Raw genomic sequence first — 18,107 nt, forward strand, 5'->3', positions numbered from 1 at the left:
CATCTGGAAATTCCTTATGCTTAGAATCATGAATTACTGAAATTTGAACTTTGGAAACTGCTGATTTCACCAGTTAATTTATAACGGTGTTGATACAAATACTGTAAGTCAGCTTTCTCTTAGAATCATTGCCTAAGCTTCTACAAAAGGAATCATAAAAACTTTAAATGCATGTAGTATTTTTTAATTCTTGAGAGTTAAAGATGTGTGGGAGTCCAGTATGGTGGCACATGGTGCTTGGGAAGCTGAGACTGAAGGATCACAGTTTGAGGCCAACCTCAGCAACTTAGTAAGAACTTGTCTCAAGGTAAAATAAAAAGGGTTGGGGTTTGGTAGCTCAGTGGTAGAGCACTTCCTAGGATGTCAGAGACCTTGGGTTCAACAGCCCAGTTTGAGGAAGTGCCAATTCTCTTTCAGCATTTCCTGTGTTTGTCTATTAGTACTTTCTGTTGTGTTCAGCTGTGACTCTAAAGAGAGGTTCAACTTTTCCCAGTATTCAGTGGGCTGAGTTGATTTCTGGCATTTTGAGGTTTGTCCAACCTTTGCAGTGACCCATAGGTTGCTTTTAGAGACAGTGCTAGTGTACTGGTCAGAGCGTGGCTCTGTGGTTGGCTCTGCCCTACTTAGGCTGTGGGGCCTTCTGTGCCTTCCCTTCAGCGCTGGCTGCTGAAGTGTCTGAGAGGGCTCCTAGGACTGGAAGCAGGACACGCTGCCCCCACTGGGAGTCTGAAGATGTGCGTGTGCTGGGGAGTGGCACAGCATAGGCAGTGCTCCGTATTAGTTCATTTTAAAGAGCCTACCTTTTTATGAGGTTAGGTTTTAGTCGGCTTTTAAGTAAATTGGGCCGTGTTATTTGGGTCTATGTTATAAAGCGGGGTTTCTTACTTAGATTGTCTAATGAATTAATGTTAATTAATGTTTATGTTGTAAGCAGAACATTGTATGTAAGTGTGTTGTTCTGGGGAGAGGATCCTTTAGCTTTCACTGGAAGCCCAAAGGGTTTTGAACTCCTTAAAATGCTGTATTGGTGATGATGTGGTAGCCTACAGCAAGTTACCCTTGAAAACCAAAACCAGACCGCAACCAGGAAAACCCTTACATTTAAACTAACTGGAACTTCATTCTGAAGAGCGGTTATTCACTAATAGTGAAGGAATGGACCTTTGCATTAGTAGAAAATTTCGATATATGTATTCAATGGGTTATACACTTTTTAAATATATAAAATCTAAGTTAATGTTGAATCTAACTTTATCTTTTTGACTACCTTGAAAGCATTTTTAGTTATTTCAATACCTTAGAAGGTCATCCTGGGCATTAATTATGACACTGTGGTGTGTAGAAGGTTTGATTAGTAGCATTATTAAAGCAAGGGGGTTTCCTGTGTCTAGGGAGCTTGAGTGAAAGGCATGTTTCAGACAGAAAATATGACTGTTGTGATGTGTTTGACCAGTTGCTTTTAACAGATATACTTCTACTTTTTTTTTAATATTTATTTTTTGGTTAGACACAATACCTTTATTTTGCTTATTTTTTATGTGGTGTTGAGGGTCCAACCTAGGGCCTCATGCATGCTAGGCGAGCGCTCTTACCACTGAGCCACAACCCCAGCCCATGCTTCTACTTTTGATGTTCTTTATTTCTTGCATATACAAAAGAGAGTTTTTGTTGTCCAGTGTATTTGGAGTCTGGACTCCTGACGGTTCTTGCCCAGCTCCTGACCGAAGTCTGTCCGCTTTTCCTTCCTGCTCATGTCTGTGATTGACTAGGAGCCATCACTTCCCTTTAGTCACATTTTATTGAAGATCCAAGTGTAAAATAGCTCCTAGGAACTCTGAGGTTGGAATCTAAATGATCTGCCGGTGTGTGGAAAGAAATTATAAGGTTTTAAAACTTATAAATTTAACTTTTTTTGTGTGTGTGTGGTGCTTAGGGTCAAATCTAGGGTCTTGTGCATGCTGAGCAAGAGCTCTCCAGTGACCTACAGCCTCAGCCCTAATACCATTTTTATTTATCTGAAAATAAGTAAATAATCTTTATTTAAAAAACCAAGTAGTTAATCTTTATTAATACTGAACATACAGAGTGACCAAAACGTATATTCCTGTGCATACAAATTCAGTAATTATGTGGGTTTGCATGTAGACTTAAAACTGATGGAGTGGTATAATCAAAATTTGAACACTGGGCTGAGGCTCAGTGGCAAAGCCTAGCATGCGTGAGGCATGGGTTCGATCCTCAGCACCACATATAAATAAATAAAATAAAGGCACGCTGCCCACCTACAGCTACAAAAAAAATATGCACACTGTAAGAACTTTGTTATGATAACTTCAAATAAACATAGGCTTTATATCATTTCTCAAAGTAGCTCTGATGTTCTTGGCCATATTGGTGGTTTCACATGGTCTCTGGTGATTCTCTCCTGGTACCTGGGGAGGTAAACTGGGAAGGACTGGGTGCCCATCAGCCATCTGGGAGAGGGGAAGGAGCATGGGCTTTGGAGTCCTTGCAGCTGGGTTTGATGCCTCCTCTGCCACTCTCTGCGGCTTTGGTAGATAGATTAAGGTCTCTGCACTTCAGTTTGTGGACCTGCGAGCTGGAAAAGGCCCCCACCCAGAGCCTGTGAAGGTGCCTGGGGCGGGGGCGGGGATCAGACACCAGCCTTGGTGCTGTGGAGATTCCTCTCATCTGTGGTAGTAAGCAGGCATTCTTAAATTGGCCGACAGGAAGCAGCATTTGGGGGATTTGCCTATCAAGAACAGACTTCATGACTGCAGTCAGTGCGTTTTTGTTACTTCTGTTCATCCAGTTCTTCTGGTTGACCTGAATTTAATATTCTCCTGTGGTTTTCAGGTGTGTCTGACCGTGTGTGCAAAACCCTGTTAAGGCTGTGCTGATAATTGAATGACTTACCTAAATTTGGCTGAAAACTTCTTTTTTTTTTTTTTTTTGGACACAATACTTTTATTTTTTAATTTATTTTTATGTGGTGCTGAGGATCGAACCCAGTGCCTTGCATGTGCTAAGCAAGTGCTCTACTGCTGAGTCACAACCCCAGCCCTGAAAGCTTATTCTTAAATTTCAAAATAGGTTTTTTTCAAGGAGCAGCCTTGATTTTCAAACATGAAAAAAAATTGCCATTTGTGAAAAATCATATAATAAGTAGTTACCTATATTTTGCTGTTAAGTCCACTATTTAACAGCAAAATATAGGTAACTACTTATTATAGTTATTTTTTATTTTTTTTTGGATACTGGGACTTGAACCCAGCAGCACTTCACCTCTGAGCTATATCCTCAGCCCTTTTGAGACAGGGTCTTGCTAAGTTGCCTAGGGCCTCGCTATGTTCTCAGGCTGGCCTCAAACTTTTGATCCTCCTGCCTCAGCCTCCATGGAGTTGCTGGAATTATAGACTCCACTACTTCTTGTTGGTAAAGGAAAAGTTCATATCTGTTTGTGTAAAACCCATGTTCTCGTTATTTCCATAGTTTTGAATCAGGAAATCGAGGCATTCAGCCTTTCTGAGGAGGGTTCATCTGGGCTCTCTGAGGCCCGGGTCGTCAGCGTGAGCTTCCGAGTGCTCCATCCAATTGTCATTACCAGCCTGGGAGTGTTCTATGAAGCCAGCGATGAGGGTTTCCAGAGAAATATCACCGTCAAGCTCTACCAGGCGGAACAGGAGGTACGCGCCTTGTTCAGAAGCCTAAGCTCTTGCTCTTGGCGAACAGCAGGTGGGAGGCCAAGCAGCTCTCTCATGTGGGAGGCTCTCTTTTCTTGCCTCTCAAATTGAATACATGGTACTGCAATACATTATAAATGCTGGTTTGAGGGCTGGGAATGTGGCTCAAGTGGTAGCACGCTCACCTAGCATGCATGAGGCACTGGGTTCGATTCTCAGTACCACATAAAAATAAAGATATTGTGTCCACCTAAAACTAAAAAAATATATATATAAAAAAATATATTTGGGAGAGATTACCTATGAATAAATGTGTTAGATCTAGAAAACATAAGTAACCAGATTAGATTAGAAGTTCCCATCTTAAACTCCCCTAAACCTCAAGGATTTCAAAATCTAGTCATGGAGGGGTCTGGGGAGATAGCTCAGTTGGTAGAGGGCTTGCCTTGTTTGCATAAGGCCCTGGGTTCAATCCCCTCCCCCTCCCCCCCAAAAAAATCTAGTCATTGATATATAAAGTTTGGGACTCTTAAGATACGTGAGTGTTACTATGTCTTCTAGCCCTTAAAATCTATAATACAAGGTTAATAGCTGCTTGAGATCTTTTTTTGTAATGAAGATGTGTGGGAAATGTGCGTTTACAAGAACTGAGGTCACTCTGTTCCTGAATTTGGGGAAATCTGATTTGAAGAAGCAGAGGATCTAAAAGGACCTGTTTCTGGGTCTTAAACGTACAGAAAACTACACAATTATGCAGTGAGCACTCACTCATAGCCACCAGTCATGGTCTGCAGTAATCCACATCTTGCTGTTTATCACCTATGTTCATCCATCTTTCGAAAATGTCTTTCAGAGTAGGTTTCAGGATGCGTGCCCTTTAACCCGAACGTTCAGCATGCTGCCATTCACCAGACTTAAGTTTTTAAAAATTTGCATAAAGTACAACTTGTAGATTTTTAAACTGCATAGACCTGCTTAACCCACACTCCTCTCAAAGTACGTGGGACACACATCCCCTAGAAATTTCCCTGCGTTCCCTCCGGGTCTATTCATCCCCCATCCTCCAGGGGCTGCTGCTGTTGGGAGTGTTTGCCATGCACTGGCCTTGCCTGTCCTGGGACTTGGGTGGAGTGGAACTGCGCTGCAGTGCTCTGTGGCCGTGTTCCTTTTGCTCGTTTTCCAACTCTCTGGTCCTGCTGTGTGACTGAGTTTTCCTTCAGTCTTTTGTTAGCGGGTTGTGCTTCAGCATGGTGCTTGCCTGTGTGTTCCTGCCGGTAGGCACCTGGGATGTGTCCAAGAGTTTTCTCCTTTACTCTGTGTGAAGAATCACAGTCACTGACTTAGTCTACTGCTCCTGGATAAGCTCCTCTTGGTCACAGTCTGCTGTGATTTTCATACAGTGCTAGAGGTTTTGTTTCTCAATGGGCAATGTAAAGTTTGGTCTTTTTTTTAATCCAGTCCTAGAATTTTTGTTTTGTTTGTTTTATAGAAAGTGTTTATTCCATTTACATTTAGCATAATTATCAAAGAGTTTTTTTTCATTTTGCTTTGTGTGTGTGTATGTTGGGGGGGGGGTGCTGGGGATTGAACCCAGGGCCTTGTGCCTGAAAGGCAAGGACTCCACCACCTAGGCCATATCCCCAGTCCCAACTGAGCTATATCTCCAGCCCTATTTTTTTTTTTCTTAAGCTGTAGGTGGACATAATACCCTTATGTATTTTTATGTGGTGCTGAAAGTCGAACCCAGTGCCTCATATGTGAGGGGCAAGCCCTCTCCACTGAGCCCCATCCCCAGCCCTGTTGTGTTTTGTTCTGTCTTCTCTGTTGTTCCCGTTTTTCCTTTTCTGCCTTCTGTGGGTTGACTGAATATTTTTTAGAATGCTGTTTTTAATTTCTGTTCTTTCTTTAGCTTCAGCTCTTTGTCCCATTGTCTTGTTCGAGGATAACAGTATGCATTCCAGTCTTCTGTTCCTGTCCTTCCCCTTCAGGTCCAAGGCAGAGCGTTTCCTATTGTTGCCTGTGGGTTTCCTGTATGTGCCCCCTCAGTCCCACAATACTTGTTACAGTTTAAACAGCTGAGTGCATGTTAAGGGAATATAGAGGAAAATACTCTTTGACACTTGCCCACATATTCACCATTTCTGATGCTCTGTATTCCTCCATGAATGTCCAGTTTCCATCTGATATCATGGTCTTCAACCCAAATAATAACCTTCAGTGTTTCTTACAATCAGGTTTACTAGTGATAAATTTACTTTTCATTTTTCTGAAAATATTCTTGTTATACTTTTATTCTTTTTTTCTGCTTTATTACTGTGGAATATTTTCTGGATCTGGAATTTTCCTTTTTTTTCCCTCTAGTATTTTAAAGATGCATCCCCGTGTTTTTGGTGACAGTTGTGCTAGGGAGAACGCAGTCATCCTTCATATTGTTGTTTGCGTATGGATGTGTGCAGTGGTGTGTGCATTTGGGGCTGCCTTTAAGGTTCTTTGTATTTTGTTGTGAGCAATCTGGATGTATTGTGCCTTGGAGTGACTTTTCTCTTTGTTCCCTGAGTTGCTGAGGCTGGCCTCCCGAGTCACTGGGATTGCAGATGTGGCCCCTGCACCCGGCCCTATATGTGCATGACACTTATTTTGGTATCGTCCCCTTTGTGAACCACTGTTCATTTTTCCTGTTTTTCAGAGTTAGGTCATTTTTAAAGTTTTTTTTTTTTAATATTTAAGTTTTAGTTGGACACATTATCTTTATTTCACTTATTTATTTTTATGTGTTGCTGAGGATTGAGCACTCTACCACTGAGCCACAATCCCAGCCCCAGAGTTAGGTAATTTTTGTTGATCTACATTCAAGTTCCCTTACTCTTTTATCATCTCAATTATGCAATTAAGCCTATCCAATAAATTTTTTATTTTAGATTTGTTTTAGATATACTTTTCTTCAATTTTCTTCTGAAAACTCTCTCTTGCAGTTTCTGTTTCTCTAAACTTCTTGTGTGCTCATTACTTTGAGCATGTTTCTTCCTGACAGACACTTGACTACAGTTATAAAGGCGTCATCCTTGACTGCTTGTCCGTGAATCGTCTTCTGTCTTGAGCGCAGTGACCTTTTCTGTTTGATCTTCTGTCCAGTAACTTCAGCTTGTGGCCCAGATGCTAGAGCGAGTCGCTGTGGGAACTTGGGTCCTGCTGTCTTCCTAGGAGAGCACTGGATTCCTGTTCTGTTTCAGCAGTTGCACTGGCCAGATTCAGGCTCTGAGTGGCTTCCCTTGCCAAGGACAGCAACTGAAATCTCTGTTCAGTTCTCTGGGCCTCAGGGGGGCTGCTTCAGTGCCCTCACACTGTGCTTCCTGAGCAGCCACAGGTTTGGGCAGAATCCACAGGAAGACCGTGGCTCTCCCTCTGTGGCCCCTTCCTTGCAGGGGTTTCCTCTTCACTGTTTAGCTGATGTGTCTGTGCCAACTCCACCCTCTTAATTCTTTAGCCAGAAAGACTGCAGGTCTGCATTCAGTCTCAGTCACCCTAGAGTGGTGCCTTCAGACAGAGATGGGATGAGCACCCAGGGTCCCTTCTGGTTTTGATTCTCCTCTATGTTAAGTGGAATTTAACTGCCTTCAGGTCACCTTTTTATGCTTTGTCCAGATTTCATGATTGTTACCTCTAGGAGAATTAGTCTGATGTTACTGGAAACAGAACTCTGTTTTCTCAAATATTTCTGTATTATTGTTATTGTTAATGCTGATTGTTACCAATGGATACTGTGTTGGAGTCACAGATAATGTATAAATCTATTTCAAGATTAAGAGCCTATAGTTAATGTGTTAATGGAAGAGGGAACAAGTGACTCCAGCCATTACGATTGTGGCATGAAGAGCTTTATCAGGTTACTCCACTTCGTAGTCTCTGTGTTCCTGTGGTTAAAGATTTCGTGGAAGGGCTGGGAGTGTACCTCAGTGGTACAATGGTTCAGGGCTTGCGTAGCAAGCCAGCGCTGCCAAAAAAAACCCCAAAACAAAGCAAAAAAAGCCAGGTGTGGTGGCACATGTCTGTAATCTCAGCTACTCCAGCTCATGAGGCAGGAGGATGCAAGTTCAAGGCCAGCTTGGGCCACTTAGCAAGACTCTGCCTCAAAAGGAAATTTACAAAGGGCTGGGGATGCAGCTCACTGGTAGAGCATCCCTGGGTTCAGTCCCCAGTACCGCCTGCCCCACAAAAGATTGAATTGATACTGAAGTTTAGATAGGTAACCGAAATAACAGTACTCTGAATTCTGCTGTTGTCCTGATTTAGAGATTCGAATTACTCTTGAATTTTTGATGTACTCAATTGTCTTAGTGCGTGTAGTCTTTTTATAAAAACTATTTGTAATGCTTGCATTATCAGTCAGGTAGTTCAGTTCAGACACATAATACTTTGATCATGTTGAATAATCTCTTGCTGTATTTTTAGCTAGAGAGAAGTCCATAGTTTCTGTCTTTGAGGATGCACTGGTCTAAGGTGGATACTAAAGGGTTCACCAGAAGTATCCTCACTTCATTTCTAGAACTGGTGTTCATGAAAGATGTCATCTTAATCCATTGACACACCTGTGGTTGTGACTTTCTGCATGGTCTTGATCCCTGTGGTGACTTGGTGTATAAAAATAGTCATGGAAGAAAGAAATGCTCCTGCCTCACAGTGACATCCTGAGAATTGTCTTTTTTGTAGTCCCTGTTTTGCTTAAGATCAAATTCCTTTTTTGTGGTTTCTCCTATTCTTACTTCCTTTAGAGAGTATGGAGGTTCATTTGAAGGCAGTTTCTGAGTGCCTTCTGTTCTCTGGAAGCTGTAGTCCTCAGTCTGTTCTGCACTCTCGGGAGCGCTGGGGTTTGCCACTGAATTGGCCTAACACCGTCTCCCTTCCTTGAATGCTTCTCATTTCAAATTTCCTTTTAAGGTCATGTGGGTTACATTAGTATGTGAGAACCTCGTGACAGTTTTGATTGTCTTCTGTTTATTTAATAAGCCACGATGGTACTAGAAAACCCCAAAGTTGCTAAAACCTCCATGGCACGATATTGGTGACCATGGTTGGGGTGCCTGTGGATTTTACCTACCAAGGGGCAGCGTTTGTCTTTGTTTTCATGTCTCTTCTCCCCCATGTGCAGGAGGCCCTCTTCACTGCGCGCTTCAGTCCTCCGAGCTGTGGCGTGCAGGTGAACAAGCTGTGGTACAAGCCCGTGGAGCAGTTCATCTTACCCGAGGTAAAAGCACAGTGGAAGCCCCTGCCAGTGTGGTCCTTCACAGGACGGTTGTGTGTTGGTGGGCAACGCAGCTCTGCAGGACGGGAGGCAGTTGCTGGGCGAGGTGTACTGGAAGGTAGCCATCACTTCTAGACCCCGAGGATGCCGTGAGCCCTCAGGTTCAGAACACACTTGGAAAGAGTCTCACACCTGGCCGTGTTGGCTCGCTGCAGTAGACACCCCATGACTATTTTAGTGAAAGCCTAGTGGGGGTGCTGACGGACAGACAGACATTCTGGTAATTCAAACTGTCTGCTTATCTGAAGAAGGAAGGAGAGCCAGGTGTGGTGGCGCATGCCCTTAATCCTAGCGGCTCAGGAGGCCGAGGCAGGTGGATTGTGAGTTCAAAGCCAGCCTTAGCAACTTAGAGAGGCCCTAAGCAACTCAGCAAAACATTGTCTCTAAAAAAATACCAAAAAGGGTTGGGACTCAGTGTGTCCAGTCTTGAGTGTGCTGGAGACGCCTCATCTGCGGGGCCTCAGCAGTCCTGGAGTTGGCCACAGTGTGCCATAGGGTAGGTGGCTGCAGGCATGCACACAGCGCCACCCACCACCTCAGCCCACTGTGAAGTGCTTGGCAATTGAGCACAGTAGTTGAAACGGCCTGTGATGACTCTGTGATTGACAGGGATCTTTTTTTTTTTAATACCTTTATTTCATTTATGTATTTTTTATGTGGTGCTGAGGATCGAATCAGGGGTCACATGTGCTAGGCAAGTGCTCTATCGCTAAGCCACAACCCAGCCGGCCATGGGGTCTTTCACCTACATTTCAACTTCCACTTAACAAACCTCTCCAATAAAAGCAACACTAAAACATTGGGAAACAATAGAAAAATGCAGATAAACTAAAGAAAACCATTAAAACCACCAAAATCTCATAACCCAGGAATAATCACATTTTAAGATTTTGACTTCTGTGCATGTATAGATGTTAGGATTATACTCCCCCCCCCCTGTTTTATAGTTTAACACAGCATGGACATTTTTCATAGAAGTATAATTCACTATTTTAGTGCCTATGTAAAATTATGCTATATAAAAATATTGTCATTTTTTAACATTAGCTGCATTTTGATGTGTTGAAATTTTTCAGTGTTATGAAAAAAAATTATAGTGAACATCATTCCACTTCTGTGTGCATCACTGATTGGTTTCTTAGGATGAGTTATTAGACCGAAGGGCATATATGTTTTGAAGGCGTATGATTCTTTTTGGAAGGCATTTTAGCAATTGTATCAGTTTGAATAATCATTAGCATTATATAAGAGTGCCTATATCTTTTTGTTTCCTGTATCTTTTTTTCTTTCATTTATGAACTTGTTTCCTTTCTTTTTAAGGCATGAACAGCGTGCCTTTATTTTGCTTGTTTATTTTTATGTGGTGCTGAGGATTGAACCAGTGCCTCACACGTCCTAGGCGAGCGCTCAACACTGGGCCCCAATGCAGCCCTGAACTAACTTGCTTTAGAAGTGCAGCGTGTGCCATTAAATTATCCTTTATTTTGGATTAAGATTGTGGCTCAGCTAAGCAGTGCTGGCCAAGCATTGGATCTCAGTTTTTGAAGGAAACTATCTTTAGTTAGTTCCTATGTTTACCCAGAAGGTTTTTGCTGTGTGCCAAGGGTGGGCCTCATCAAGACTCAACCTGGGGTGCTGCTGCCTATTGGCTCACATGAGGTGGGTGCTGCTACCTGTGCCAGAACCCTGCTGAGAGTGTCGCCTGGTTACCTAGTTGGTTTGGCTCCTTTAGACTGAAGCAGGCCAGTAAGAGTCCCTCCTGTAGGCTTGTCCCAGTGTGGGCAGAATCTCCCGCAGACTGGTTCCCACGGGGAGGGTCACTTTATTCCCAAGGGACCAGGAGCACTGGCGTGGTGTTGGGTACTACCCAGAACCATCTGAAGCCTGCTGAAGGCCTGCTTTTCACAAAAGGTGCGAGAGGACTGGTCTGAGAAGATATGGGGATACACGTGACTGAGTCTGAGCCACTTCTCTGCCACTCTGGGGCTTGTGACCCTGCGAGGAGCCTGCCCTCACTGCCTGTTTCTTCTGGGCTGCGGAGCCTTGCCACCCAGGTCCGAGGCCATTCCAGGGACTTGGTAGTCCATGCCAGGAGGCTGCTGAGACACGGCAGGAGGTGTTTGCACGCTTCTTAGGCCGCTGCTCGCGCCCCCCCCAGGCCACTGCTCGCACCCCCTGTCTGGACTTGGGTCTTGCTTCTTAAGAGCAGTGTTTCAGTCAGGGGCAGTGTGCCCTCGGAGGACATTTAGCAATGCTTGGGGACACTGCCCAAGCTGGTTTCTGGTGGCTGAGGATTAGGACGATGCCACACGTCCTTGTCACTGCATGTCCTTGTCGCACAGGAAAATGTGGCGCGGCCCAGTGTCAGTGATGCTGAAGTTAAGGGAGAGAAGGAAGAGCAACCCTGGTGCTCCAGCTGGTCACAGTTAGTCTGCTCCTCAGTTGTCCTGGCTACAGCTACACACTGTTCCTTTTCTCTGGATGCCCTTGTTCTTAGGAAGGCCACACTGAAATGCTTAAGGGTGTGCTGTTGTGATGTCCCTATTTTACTTTCAAGGAATGTGGCAACTGTCAGTGTGGGGAGGGGCCCAGTGTGGCCTCATGGGAACTGCTGGGGGTCTCTGAGATCAGATGGTAAGCCCAGGCTGACCACCTGCTGATGCTGGTGAAGGAGGAACTCGGCGGAGTAGTGAGTGCAAGGCAGTGTGCCTGTCATCCTGAGACCTCCGGGTTCCCATAGGCTTTTAGATGTGTTTGCTCCATCATGATGGTTGAATAACATTAACAAAAACTCAGTTATTTAACAGGGCTACATGGGAGATGAATGGTTTTCATTTTCTTTTTTTAAATTGGTTTCCTCAATGGTCTATAATACATATTAGCTTTATTGGGAAAAAAATAAAACCATGCTTGGTGCGGTGGCCAGTTGTAATCCCAGTTGCTTAGGAGGCTGAGGCAGGAGGATTGCCAGTTCAAGGCCAGCCTGGGCAACATAGCAAGACCCTGTCTCAAAATAGAACAAAGGGCTAGAGATGCAGCTCAGTGGTAGAGAACCCCTGGGTTCAATCCCCAGCACCACCAAAATAAACATACACACGCCTGTGCAGGAAGCACGAGGCCGGAGTGAACATGGGGAATGGGTTGCAGACAGCTTGCAATGTCACGGACAGCACGTTTCCAACCTCTTGTCAGGCTTTCTCCTTTTCTCTTGGTTTTATGTCTTGGCACAAGTTGCCATGAACATGTTGCTCCCCTCCTTTAGGTTCCTGGTGCTGTGACAGCTTACGTCAGAGGATGGACTGCAGGCCAGAGGATGGACTGCAGGCGTGTGAGGAAGAGGGGAGGGCGTGGCTCAGCCTGGGTTTGCAGGCAGGTAGATGCAGCTCCAGCGGGTTCAGTATAGAAAGATGGTTTTCTGAGCCAGGCCTGGGGATCATCTCCTTTGGGCCAGTGAACTCTGGTACTTACCTACCCAGAATGTCACAGACAGGCACAATGGAGTTGGGTGTACTGAAGGAGCACAGTGGGAGAGCGGATCAGACACCAAGCATCAGCTAGTGGGTAGGGCGAGAGCAGTCTTCAAGACGGGGAGGGACTTTCCTTGACACGCTGGCTTTTCCTGAGGTGTGGGTCATTATTTCTCCTTTTGCTTTTTGATGCTCGCCTTCTGTTTGGCTTATTTTTCTCAGGCCATTTCATCTGTCACTGCCAGTGGGCTGGTGTCTTGTCACTGCAGCCCAGACTGCTTTCGACTGGCTGCTTGCTGAACTCTGCGTGCACGTCCCACAGGCATCCTACTGGGAACATCCCCTCTGTGCTACCCTTTCTTGTCTCCTGTGTCTTCAGCCTTAGGTCTGGTGTCTCCACCTGAACCAGCACCATGGGACACATTCTTGGCTCTCCAGTCCCCATACTGGCCAGCGGGCACTTTATTTTAAGGTCCTCCATGGTGTCCAGTGGGTACATTTTGAGGTCCTCCATGGTGTCCAGTGGGTACATTTTGAGGTCGTCCTCCATGGTGTCCAGTGGGTACATTTTGAGGTCCTCTGTAGTGACCAGCGGGCACATGGCTTTGAGGCATTGGTTTTGCTGCTGGAGCCCTGCTTCGCAGCTCTTCTGGTCTGGGGCACTGCCTCCTTCCTCTCAGGCGAGCTGATCCTGACCCAGCCTAGGCACTTCCTGCCCCTCCCTCTCCAGTCACCCTAGCAGGTGCTTGCTCTTCCCTGACCTTTGTGTGCGTGAGCCTCTCTCTCTCTCTGCCCCTCCTGAGGCCCTCTCCTGCTGCAGCCCTGTGTCTTCTGGCTTCCTGTCTCGGGGGTGGGTGGCTCCCACCCCCGCCTTGGCTGGTGCCAAGCTCTTCATGGTTTTCTGTGTGTGCCTGCGGTTACCTCCCACTTTCTGACCCAGAGCCCTTGGGGACAGTGCTGGTGGTACTGGGAGCCTGTCGAGCCCCGACCCCGCAGTGACTTCCTTCCCTTGTCATGGAACCTCATCTCGGTGTGTTTAGATAATTCCATATTAGGGTGATTTAAAGATATGGGCTCTTTCATTTTTGTTTCTGATCTTGAAACACACAGCCAGAGGCCTGGTAAATCATACATACTGAAACATTTAAGTAATGGCTTGTGGAGGAAGACTGACCTTAAATTTACTTGTTGGTCATATGTTCCAGGTTAACATTTTTTTTCATGATTATCAAAGTACAGAAATGTATGAAAGTGACATGTATTCATTGTTGGAAATTTGGCAAAATGCAGAAAGTTTTAAGGACGTGACTTCACCCATCTGTTGCTCAATATATTTGGTGTATTTCTTCCCTAATCTTTTTTCTTTATCTCCCTCCTGTATATGTGTCTGTCTATGGGAAGGTTTTGTTTTTTTAAAACTCAGATTTGAGCTAGAGGGTTAAGGACACCTAGGAAAAGTAGAGTCTTTGAAAAGGACAGTTTGCATCCTTCTGTGCTTCTGATAGTCAGAAGCCTATTTTCTGAGTAGAGAGTGCACTTCAGAGCAGCCCTTAGAGAAAGACGTGGCTCTCCGTGTTTTATTAAGAACTGAGAAGCAAGGACACAGGCTGCAGTGTGTCTCCAAGGAAGGGGGGTGGAGACAGTGCCTCAGGGGTTTGCAGATGAAGGTTAAGGGCACCTGAACAGCATAACCCAGGCTCTTGCAGTGTTTTTGTCTGCTTTGGTAGAGAAGAAAAGTTTTATTGCTTTAAAAAAAAAAAAAAGTTTGTAAGCCACTGACCTAGTCATGAAACAGATTCACTCACTTTGCCTAGTTTTCTGAGCTGTTGACTGCTAGACGGTACTGTCAGTCCTCACCTTTTCATTTCATACATGAGACTGTTGATATGTTAGAGCTGGGTCTTCATGTGCCACATGGAGGTCATCTACTTGGCTTTAATTCCACAATAAAGCTTGTCAGAGTCCATAAGGAAGCATTTTATGGACGTTTGAATTTCAAAAACAAAAAGTGGCAAACAACTCTGAAAAAATACTTCTAGTGCACACAGCATACACAGGATCAAGATAAGTATTCTGCAGAATTGCACACAGATTAACAAAGAATAAAAAACTCAAAAACCAGGTGACGCAAAAGAGGACAGGCTGTCATCAGGAGAGAACAGCCCTGGGATCAGAAGTGTAGCTGAACCAGGGGTCATTCCCTGCACCCACATCAGGCATTCTCAAAACCCGCTCATAAGGTGATTGAAAAGAACTTTTGAAAAGCACCTTAGCGATGTGTCCCAACACACACAAACCTCAGCCTAAGAATTTCACCTCTGGAAATTTAGTTTTTAAAATACAACTTATTCGGGGAAAACAGACATTTAAGCCAAAACACTTCCGCATTGAGGTGGTAGCTGTTTGGCAGCCCCAAATGTCTGCCGCAGGGAGTGTTCCAGTAAACCCAGGTGCATCCACCCAGGGCGCACTGTGCCCACTGAAGGGAGCTGCTGGGCTGCACGGGGAGGCTTTGGGTCAGGGGAACCGAGACATCTGCCACCCAGCCTTATGCACTCTGGTTGATTTCTAGATGTGCATGGAAAAAGGTGTTAGAGTTGCAGCATAATAGCTTAACTGATGTGTTTTGGGGAAAGAATAAGCATTTCTCTCGGGTCTGAACCTAAATACTTAATCCAAATGACAACAGTAAAGAAATTGGCTTGCTCTTCATCTTTTCCCCAAAGAGCTTTGAAGGGACCGTGGTGTGGGAGAGTCAAGACCTCCACGGGCTCGTGTCGGGAAACCTGCACAGGGTGACCGTGCATGACGGTGGTGGAGTCCTCCGGATCATTACTGTAAGTCAGCCTTCTCTTGGGCTTTTCCTATATCTGAAAGTGTCTTAAAATTTATACCATTCCCAGGCAGTATTGAATAATGATTCTCATGTGCTTTTAAAACATATGTAGTAGTAAGTGTTATTAAGTCGCCATGGTAAAGACAGACAGCTCAAGTGTTCAGTGTGATTCTGTAGTTCTAACACTGATGAATATGGAGTTAGCCTTAAGATTGGTGCATGTTTTGGGGGCTGGGGATGTATCTCAGTGGTAGACCACTTGCCTAACGTGCGCAAGACCCTGAGTTTGATCCCCATTGCTGCAAAAAAAGTGCATTGTTAAAGTACAATATTTTATTTCTCAAAAATTTTAAAATAGTTGAGAATGTTCACTAACTCACCTTAATAGTGAAATATCAGCTAAAATTCTATAGATACCTGCCACGTGCCTGTAATCTCAGCTACTTGGGAGGCTGAGGCAGGAGGATCACAATTTGGACCCAGCTTCAGCAACTTAGACTCTGTCTCAAAAACAAAAACAAAAAAGAATGGGGATGTAGCTTAGTGGTAAAGTACCCCTGGATTCGGTTCCTGGTGCCAAAAAAAATATATGTGTAAAATAAAGTACTAGAGATAAAGTGCCGAGTCAGATGCAGTGACATGCACCTGTGATTCCCACTACTCAGGAGGTTGAAGCAAGATCACTTGAGCCTGAGAGTCTGAGAGCAGCCTGGACAATACAGTGAGACCCTATCTTAAAGGGAGAAGTGGAAAATAAGTTGGATATTTGCTTTTATTTTTCTTGCTGAAGCAAATCTGATTTTCTGATTCTCCTGTTTCTCATTTTTTCAGACTTGCTTCAATTTTTTTTTAAATATTTTTAATTGTAGATGGACACAATACTTTCTGTTGTTTATTTGGTTTTACGTGGTGCTGGGGATTGAACCCAGAGCCTCACACACGCTAGGCAAGCACTCTACCACTGAGCTACAACCCCAGCCCCCACTTCAAATTTAAAATATACAAATTAGGCAGATTTCCGAAATGTGGAGTGATGAGGAAGGTGGGGCGGTGGGCCTGTGTGTGCTGTCAGGCCCTTCTCTCATTCTGTCTCTGGGCCAGCGGTTGAGGGTGGGCGGTTGAGGGTGGGCGTGGGGCCTTCAGCGAGTTCTCTGAGTACTCATCTGTTCACAGGGTTGGGTTCCCCAGATGGAGATGCAGAGGACGTCCCATGGCACAGTGGCACTCTGCTGCTCGTGCTGAGATGTTCACTGAACCTGCCCTGCCGCGGGCCTGTCATGGGAGCTCGGTGTCCGGGAGAGGAAGGACACCAAGCACACAGACTCAGATGCATGTCCGACGGCTCCCAGCCTTGGCCATTTGCATCCCGGGTTCAGGATTCCACCCTTTTTTGAAAAGTCCTTTGGGTAGAAAGTTCTATGGAGTTGATGGGTTTCTCTTAATTTCCATATTTTTTTAAGCCAAGTGCCTTTAATTCTTGCCTCCCTATAGTATTTGAGTTTATTAGAGTCAAGGAAATAAGTTCGGAGTTGAGAAGCGGGTTCGGACGTAGACTCCGGTGCTCTGCTCTGGAGTACCCACGGTGGCAGAGGGTGAAAGGTCGAGGTTCAGGTGGGGGAAGAGGAAGCTCCACAGAGAGGTGCTTGGGCAGAGGAGGGTTTTCACCAGTTCTGCTCCCTGCCAAAGAATGTCCTCCAAACAGGCCAGCACAGCACAGTGGAAGCAATTCAAAGATGAAGAGTACATGACCTTTCACAGAACTGCAGGGTTGGGAGGGAGAGGAAGTGCTGGGGAGTGGTACTGGCCAAGTTGTGTTGTGTCATTGTGTAGTGTGTGCAAGTGTGAATGTGTAACAACAAAACCCACCAGTAAATACAGCTGTCACACACCAGCAAAAAAAAAAAATGGTGGGTAGAACTATGTGGCTGCATTCTGTAGCATTCCCCTGGACTAATTTCTTCAGCATTTGGCTACAAACCGTATTTTAAATTAAATGATGTGTTACCACAGTGCCTTCAGAATTCTCTCACTGCTGGCCCTCGAAATTGCTTTACACAGTAAAACTCTGCTGAACAGATTTGTTTGAAAAGCAAATAGCCCAGCAGTATCCCTTCTGCTGAGGTGAGTTCACAGAGGAAAGGCCGGGAACACTCCGACCAGTAGCAGCTGGAGTGCAGCTCTGATGGACGCTCGCTCTGAATTGGCGTGTGACAGTTTGAGTAGGGGTGTCGGCAGCTTTTGAGGTGACTCTAATAATAAAGGCACTCTAAGCCTAATAGGCAGAAAGGTCTGTTTCTGGCTCTCAGCAGAATTGGCTCTAGCCCTGAAATTCACCAGCCGTCCCTTGGGTTCCATCTGAACTGTTTGGGATTGAGTGCTGATCTTAGAGAAGCTTTTCTCTGAATGTTCACTGAAAGGTAAAACATGCCTATCTATTTGAACTTATAAGAATGATCAGTCTCCAAAAAGTCAAAATTTTCATTAATTTTTAAAGGGGTGGAGTTGGGATGTAAAATAAAGTGGTTTTGGTACCATTATGGTAGCAAATATAAGAACATATGATTCCACATTAAGTTGGAATTCCGAACACCTTTGAGCCACCAAGCATATATGATCTTAAGACTGCAGTTAAACCAGGCATGCTGGCGCCCACCTGTAATCCCAGAGACTCCAGTTTGAGGCCAGTGTGGGCACTTAGCAAGATTGTGTTTCAAAATAAATAAAATGGCTGTGGGTGTAGCTCAGTGGTAGAGCACCCAGGTTCAATCCCCAGTACCAGTACCAAAAAAGAGATTGTAATTAGATAACAAAAGTAGCAGCTC

The 18,107-nt window shown here is 44.9% G+C and overlaps 1 protein-coding gene across 3 annotated transcripts in view; it reads left to right on the plus strand.

The window, feature by feature from the left end:
* Positions 1-18,107, plus strand: part of LOC144256883 (UDP-GalNAc:beta-1,3-N-acetylgalactosaminyltransferase 2) — a 37,188-nt gene that overhangs the window by 10,873 nt on the left and 8,208 nt on the right. For 2 of the 3 annotated variants that reach the window (XM_077802645.1, XM_077802644.1), the window contains exons 4-6: positions 3,493-3,686; positions 8,830-8,925; positions 15,176-15,286. In XM_077802645.1, the coding sequence (XP_077658771.1) occupies positions 3,493-3,686; positions 8,830-8,925; positions 15,176-15,286 (401 nt within the window). The remainder of the gene's footprint in view (positions 1-3,492; positions 3,687-8,829; positions 8,926-15,175; positions 15,287-18,107) is intronic. The other variant, XM_077802646.1, reaches the window with a different exon arrangement.

The sequence above is a fragment of the Urocitellus parryii genome, chromosome 9 (genome assembly GCF_045843805.1).
Source record: "Urocitellus parryii isolate mUroPar1 chromosome 9, mUroPar1.hap1, whole genome shotgun sequence".
NCBI classification, from domain to species: domain Eukaryota; kingdom Metazoa; phylum Chordata; class Mammalia; order Rodentia; family Sciuridae; genus Urocitellus; species Urocitellus parryii.